Raw genomic sequence first — 7,586 nt, 5'->3', positions numbered from 1 at the left:
TTTTTTTTTTTTTTTTTTTTTTGCAGGATCGAGGTGTGTAGGGATTGCATCGGATTTGGTTGAATTTTTTAATTGAGTTGGGTTATTGGGTTAATCATTTTAAATTATTTAAAAATTATATGTTTCTATAATACATATAATGGTTTCATCATGGTTGGATGAAACGGCTCTAGAATGACCCTGACTTTATAATCAAAGAATACTCTCTCTATTGGTGAGGTCTTTTGAGGGAGCTGAAAGCAAAGACATGAGAGATTATGTTGAAAGTGGACAATATTATACCATTTGTGGAGAGTCGTGTTCATCTAAGATGGTATCAGAACCATGCTCTAAACTTAGCCATATCCATAGAAACCTCAAATGTCCAACAAAGGACTCCAAGAACAAAGGACTCCAAAAGAAAAATGAGTCGAGCCTCCCGCTTCCCGTCTCGAAGGCATAGTAAAAAAATGATTAAGACTCCAAAAGAAAAATGAGTCGAGCCTCCCGCTTCCCGTCTCGAAGGCATAGTAAAAAAATGATTAAGACTCCAAAAGAAAAAGGAATCGAGCCTCGATTAAGGAGAGACATACTTTATTCATTGGGGTGAGGCTTATGCTCAAAGCGTACAATATCATACCATTGTGGTGGTGTGACGCCTTTTAGAGAAGCCAAGAGAACTTATGCTCAAAGTGGACAATATCAAGAGAGTCGTATAAGTGGACAATATCATAAGAGTCGTGTTCATCTAACAATAATAACTATCTAGAGTTCAAATATTCAATCTAGAGTTCAAATATTCCGATGCAGTTGAATCAGGTCAGTTAGGTCCACTTTTGAATTTTAATTTTTGGATTTTCAAAAAATTTAATTCAATCCAAATTAAAAATGATAATAATAATAATTGATTTTTAATCCAAATTAAAAATGATAATAATAATAATTGATTTTTAATCTTTTTATTTCTGGTATTATTTTTTGTTCTTGAAGATTTCTTAATTATTCTTTAAGAATATGTTTAAAAAGATAATTTATTTTATTTATTTATTTCTTTTTTAAAAAAAGATCGTTTGTTTATTTTGTTTCTTTGTTTAGAGGAGGGGTCATACCACTTCGAAACCACTTCGAAACCGAAGTTGCAAGCTTTTGAGAGGCCCGACATAGAGTATCACCTATCTCTTTTCGCACATCATTGCTTGACCCTCGAACGAATCCTGGTTTACAAGTTTGGTCGGCATCGAGTGACAATCTATAACTTTCAAGAGAAGAATCTGAGTATCGATTTGACTTATTACGTATCACTGTAAGTCTCACAATTTTAAAACACGTATGTTAAAGAGAGGTTTCTACACTCTTATAAGTTCGTTTTCCTTTCCAACCAATGTGAGATTTCATAATTCATCTCTCTTGGAGACTTAGCGTCCTCGCTAGCACACAACTCGATGTTTAGCTCTGTTATTATTTGTAACAACTCAAGCCCATCACTAACCGATATTGTTTGTCTTGACTCGTTACATATCGCCGTCAGCCTTGTTGGATGATGAAAGTCCCACATCGGCTGGTTTATAAACAAAAAATACTCTCTCCATTGGTGTGAAGCCTTCTAGAGAAACCCAAAGCAAAGCCATGAGAGGTTTTGCTCAAAGTGGACAATATCATACCATTATGTGGAGAGTTGTGTTCGTCTAACAAGCCTCGTGATTTTAAAATGCGTCTACGAGAGAGAAATTTCTAGGAAATGTTTTGTTCCCTCTCTAAAATGCATTTATTTATTAAAAAAAAAAAAAAAAGTTGTGAGCCATTATTTTTAAATATATATTAATTTTAAACTATTTATTTATTTATTTATAGAATTTAGATATATAATGACTTTATCATTTATGTCACAATCACAAGTGGCTCACCTCCACGTCACTTTCTAGAGTTGATAAGACATATTTTTCTTTTTATTTCCTTCAATTTTAATTATTTTTGGAAAAGGAAAATAATGGATAAGGCACCCAAAAATATGACAGATGTGGGGACCATCCCACATGTCACAACACGACAACGACACATTTTCTTTTCCCAATAATTTCAAATGAGAATCTTGAAAGTTTTCAACTTCATATTATATATATATATATATATATATATATACCTAAAAATAAAAAAGGATCTTTTTTGGAATAAATAAATATCAATTTAATAATTTAGTTTAATTTAATGGAAAAATATTATAAATATTTCATGACGTTTCTTCACCCTTAGAATGGTAAATACCTATCTAGGATGAAAGCATGTAAAAGGGGTTTAGAACGGGCATGCAACCATAGACAACACATCCTAGACAAGCAAGATCGAGATATCTGTTATAAGGTCATTAACAACACGCCTTGGACATGCATGACAACTGCATGATCGTGACATCCTCCCCCACTCAATTAGTTGACGTCCCTGTCAACCGACCCATACAAGCAAGACTAGGATATCTGTCATGTGGCCATAAACAACATGGTTTGGACAAACATATGACATCGAAACTAAACATGTTTTCTCATTTGTTACAAAATATTCAAAAAGCTCAATTACCCCAAAAAGTACGATTTTGGTTGAGTTATGAACTTATTTAAATTAAATTAGGTTCAAATAAATTAAAATTTTAACAAATTATTCGAATTTATTGTTAATTTTATAAAATACTATTTTTTAAGGCGGTAAAATATTTTTAAAAACTATTTGGAAGGTAATTTGTATCGGGATTTTTTAAAACTAATTTTTTATTTTTTGTAATAAATATATTTTTTTAATAAATGACCCGAACAAACCGAACAAACCGAACAAATTCAACCTAACCCACGAACCCGAGAAAGTTAATGGGCCTCAATTCATAAGAACACCCTCTATTACATTTCCACAAAGCCCATTATTTATAGGCCCAAACCAATTGAGGTATAAATATAAATTTAATCAAATATATATTTGTTTTTAATTTAATAAAAAATTAATTTCTTACACCACAAAAACCAACTAACTTTTGAAAAAACCGTTATAACCAATGACCAAATCTAATGCCTCATTTTGGGATCCAATTTTTGGTTAACCTATTTATGTCTCTCTCTCTTTTGTTCTTCCTTAGCCATTTTTTCTTGGAGACATTGAAGATCGATTTGAATTATAGTATGTTTTCTTTGACGTCTTTAGCTTCAAAATCTAATTCCAAATCGATCCATAAAGTTATAGCTTCACCACAACTTATCACTGTTCTATTGTCTTCTCAACGAGCTGGCTCCGATCGAGATAATAGAAGAAGCTCCATATTCGACTTCTTAACCAAATCAATTGCTTCGGGAGCTTTGATTGTCGGAGTTGGATCGTTTTTTAGCTCAAATTTGCAAGTTTCTTTTGCTGACTTTCCGAAACAAACGGCATGGACGGTGAACGAAGATCGGTTTCCATACCCATTGCCGAATCAAAATGCAACGAAGAAACCAAGGTTTTTATTTGGAGGTAAGTGAATGTTCATCAACCATAGTATGATCTTGTAAGATTCCACGTTGATTGGGGAGGAGAACGAAATATCCTTTACAAGGGTGTGGAAACCTCTCTCGACGCGTTTTAAAAATCTTGAGGGAAGCCCGAAGGGTTGCCCAAAGAGGACAATTATAAATGGTATTAGAGCTGGGCAATGTGTCAATGTGTCAGCAAGGAGGCTGAGCCCCGAAGAGAGTGGACTCGAGGTGGTGTGCCGATAAGGACCCTGGGCTCCAAAGGGGTGAATTGTGGGTGTCCACATGATTGGAGAATGGAAAACCCTGGACCCCGAAGGGGTGGATTGTAAAATCCCACATTCGTTTGGACCCTGAGCCCCGAAGGGGTGGATTGAAGATCCCACATTCGTTGGACCCTGGACCCTGAGCCCTAAGGGGTGGATTGTAAGATCCCACGTTGGTTAGGGAGGAGAATGAATTAAAAATCTTTTGTTCATGTTTTGTGTCCAAATGGTTCTAGATGATTACAGACGGGTGTTTTTCTTCGTATCCAGCATTTTAACCTAATGGGTCATGGTAAATTTAATCTTTTGTTCCTAATGGGTCATGGTAAATTTAATCTTTTGTTCATGTTTTGTGTCTGATCGATTCTAGATAATTACAAAAGATGGGGTGTTTTTCGTATCCAACATTTTAACCTAATGGGTCACGGTAAATTTAATCTTTTGTTCATATTTTGCGTCCGATCATTTCCAGATGATTACAGAAGACGAGTGTTTTTCAACTACGAAAAACGAATAAGAATCCAAAGCCCTCCCGAGAAGGTGTTCGAGTATTTTGCATCTATTCACACAGTGGACGGAGAAATTTTCATGACACCATCGGATCTAATGAGAGCGATTGTTCCTGTATTTCCTCCATCGGAGTCGAATCGAGTAAGAGAAGGGTTTCTAAGAGGAGAAAGAAGAGTTCATGGAGAGCTCTATTGTGTTCCTTCTAAATTCTTCATGCTTTTTGACACCAACAATGATGGACTCATCTCCTTTGCAGAGTATAAAGCTCAACCCTTTTCCTTCTTAAACCTAATACTCAATTTAAAGCTTAATGAACACTTTCAGGTACATCTTTTTTGTTACACTTCTAAGCATACCAGAGTCAAGCTTTTCAGTGGCATTCAAAATGTTTGATATTGACAACAATGGGTTAGACAATTTGTTCTCTATTTGTGTCGTGTTTCATGTTTTGTCATGTTTTTTTTTTGCCATTTTTGAACCATTTTGGTGTTGGAAATAGAGAAATAGACAGGGAGGAGTTCAAGAAAGTGATGGGGTTGATGAGGAAACAAAACAGGCAAGGAGCTCATCATAGAGATGGGAGAAGGCTTGGGGTGAAAGCTTGCGTTGAAAATGGTGGTTTGGTTGAGTATTTCTTTGGTCAAGATGGAAATGGCTCTCTTCACCATGATAAGTTCGTTCAATTTTTAAGACAACTTCATGATGAGGTATGATTTCCCTTCGAATTTTGTATTCAAATCCGAGAACGGTCAAAATAAAGTTGGTTATATCGAACCAATGGGTTAGTTTCGATAGTGATCTATTGGGGTAAAATCTTGTATGTGAGATTCCCGCGTCGACTGGAAGCTTGTGTGTGGGATCCCACGTCGGCTGGAAGCTTGTGTGGAAGCTTGTATGTGGTGGGATCCCGCGTCGGCTGGAAGCTTGTATATATAAGATCCCACCTCGGCTTGAGAGGGGATCGAAACATTCTTCTCTATGACAGATGTTTTTAAAACCGTGAGACTGACGACGATACGTAACGGACAAAAACAGATAATATCTACTAGTGGTAGGTTTGGGTGGTTACAAATGGTATTAGAGCTAGACATCGGGCTGTGTGCTAGCAAGGACCTTGACCCCCAAGGGGTTGAATTGTAACATCTACTAGTGGTGGGTTTAGGTGGTTATAAATGGTATTAGAGCTAGACATTGGGCTGTGTGCTAGCAAGGACCTTGACCCCCAAGGATTGTAAGATCCCACATCGGTCGAAGAAGGGAACGAAACATTCTTTATAAGGGTGTGGAAATCTCTCCCCGGGTAGATAGTAAGATCCGACATCGATTGGAGAAGGGAACGAAACGTTCTTTAAAGGGTGTGGAAATCTCTCTCCAGCAAACGTTGGACAAAGATATCAAACGTTCACATGTTTAGGCTTATATCCTTAAACGTTCGAATTCCTTAGCTTAACAAAAGAAGAGCGGATTATGGCGTTCGTGATTGGAATACCTAAACTTTTGAATCGGGTGATTTTGCAGATACTTAAACTAGAGTTCTCACATTATGATTTCAAGTCACAAGGAAGCATATCAGCCAAAGACTTTGCACTCTCCATCGTTGCAGCAGCCGACATAAACCACATAGACAAGCTCCTCGATCGAGTCGAAGCATTAAACAAAGAACACCATTTCAAAAACATCCGAATCACATACGAAGAATTCAAACACTTCGCTGAGCTTCGTAAGAAGCTGGAACCCTTCTCATTGGCCATTTTCAGCTATGGAAAAGTAAATGGAGAGCTCACAAAACAAGATTTCCAACGAGCCGCTTCCCAAGTAAGTATCACGTCACAATATTTGCTAAAACCACCGCATCTAAATGTTGGTGAAAATTCTCTGTTTATAATAATTTAGAAAAACAGTAATATGGAAAGAGCAATACATGATAACTATTGTTATTACCGTCAAATATCTAGGGTTTAGGGTTTATTCCTCGCTATTACAGTCAGGTTTATTTCTCGTTATTACAATCAATATCTAGGGTTTAGGGTTTATTCCTCATTATTACTTTCAATATCTAGGGTTTAGGGTTTATTTCCTCGCTATTACAGTCAAATATCAAGGGTTTAGTGTCTATTTTTCGTTATTACAGTCAAATATCTAGGGTTTAGGGTTTATTCCTCGCTATTATAGTCAGGTTTATTTCTCGTTATTATAGTCAATATCTAGGGTTTAGGGTTTATTCCTCGTTATTACAGTCAATATCTAGGGTTTAGGGTTTATTTCTCATTATTACAGTCAAATATCTAGGGTTTAGGGTTTATTCCTCGTTATTACAGTCAAATATCTAGGGTTTAGGGTTTATTTCCTCGCTATTACAATCAAATATCAAGGGTTTAGAGTTTATTTCCTCGCTATTACAATCAAATATCAAGGGTTTAGTGTCTATTCTTCGTTATTACAGTCAAATATCTAGGGTTTAGGGTTTATTTCCTCGCTATTACAGTCAAATATCAAGGGTTTAGTGTCTATTTTTCGTTATTACAGTCAAATATCTAGGGTTTAGGGTTTATTCCTCGCTATTATAGTCAGGTTTATTTCTCGTTATTATAGTCAATATCTAGGGTTTAGGGTTTATTCCTCGTTATTACAGTCAATATCTAGGGTTTAGGGTTTATTTCTCATTATTACAGTCAAATATCTAGGGTTTAGGGTTTATTCCTCGTTATTACAGTCAAATATCTAGGGTTTAGGGTTTATTTCCTCGCTATTACAATCAAATATCAAGGGTTTAGAGTTTATTTCCTCGCTATTACAATCAAATATCAAGGGTTTAGTGTCTATTCTTCGTTATTACAGTCCAATAGGGAAATCCCAATTCATTGGGCCTTTCGATACAATCAAATAGAAAGCCCCAAGGGCGCCATATTCTATGAGCCCAAACTATATGATTGAATAAATCCTCCTCTATCGAGGACTCATTCTCCTTCTTCCAACTCCGACTTGTATTGTTCATAGAGAAATCTCTGGAGATTTCTGGGTCTGGGTCGAAAAAGCAATGTCACTAGATCATTATTAAATCGATAGTAATATTTTTAGTGTCTCCTACTTCTAATAAGTCATGAACTAGATCAAAATCATTTTCAATGAGTCTATAAGATATGATCCCATTTTTTTTCATTGGGTTTGTATAGAGACCAAAGGTCTTGAATGAACGATCCGACGGATATTTGCCTGTAATAAACCCTAAACCTTAGATATTTGACTGTAATAAAAGGTCAAATATGATATCCAATCTCACGATTCTTGTGGCTTTTGGGAGCAAGGTCTGTGGAGTTTCGATCACGTCCAATGTCGTGGACAT

At 36.0% G+C, this 7,586-nt stretch overlaps 1 protein-coding gene across 1 annotated transcript; it reads left to right on the top strand.

The window, feature by feature from the left end:
* Positions 1–3,140: 3,140 nt before the first annotated feature.
* LOC111786277 (calcium uptake protein, mitochondrial-like) lies at positions 3,141–7,578 on the top strand (the record flags this gene model as incomplete). The annotated part of the gene is made up of 6 exons (XM_023666586.1): positions 3,141–3,468; positions 4,206–4,500; positions 4,568–4,651; positions 4,743–4,950; positions 5,762–6,058; positions 7,549–7,578. Coding segments are annotated over exons 1-6 (1,242 nt in total), but the record flags the coding sequence as incomplete, so codon positions are not given.
* Between the last annotated feature and the right edge of the window lie 8 nt (positions 7,579–7,586).

This window comes from Cucurbita pepo, unplaced genomic scaffold, assembly GCF_002806865.2.
Source record: "Cucurbita pepo subsp. pepo cultivar mu-cu-16 unplaced genomic scaffold, ASM280686v2 Cp4.1_scaffold001284, whole genome shotgun sequence".
Classification (NCBI taxonomy): domain Eukaryota; kingdom Viridiplantae; phylum Streptophyta; class Magnoliopsida; order Cucurbitales; family Cucurbitaceae; genus Cucurbita; species Cucurbita pepo.
The sequence above is the reverse complement of the archived record's forward strand: the minus strand, read 5'-3'. Positions and strand labels throughout refer to the sequence as shown.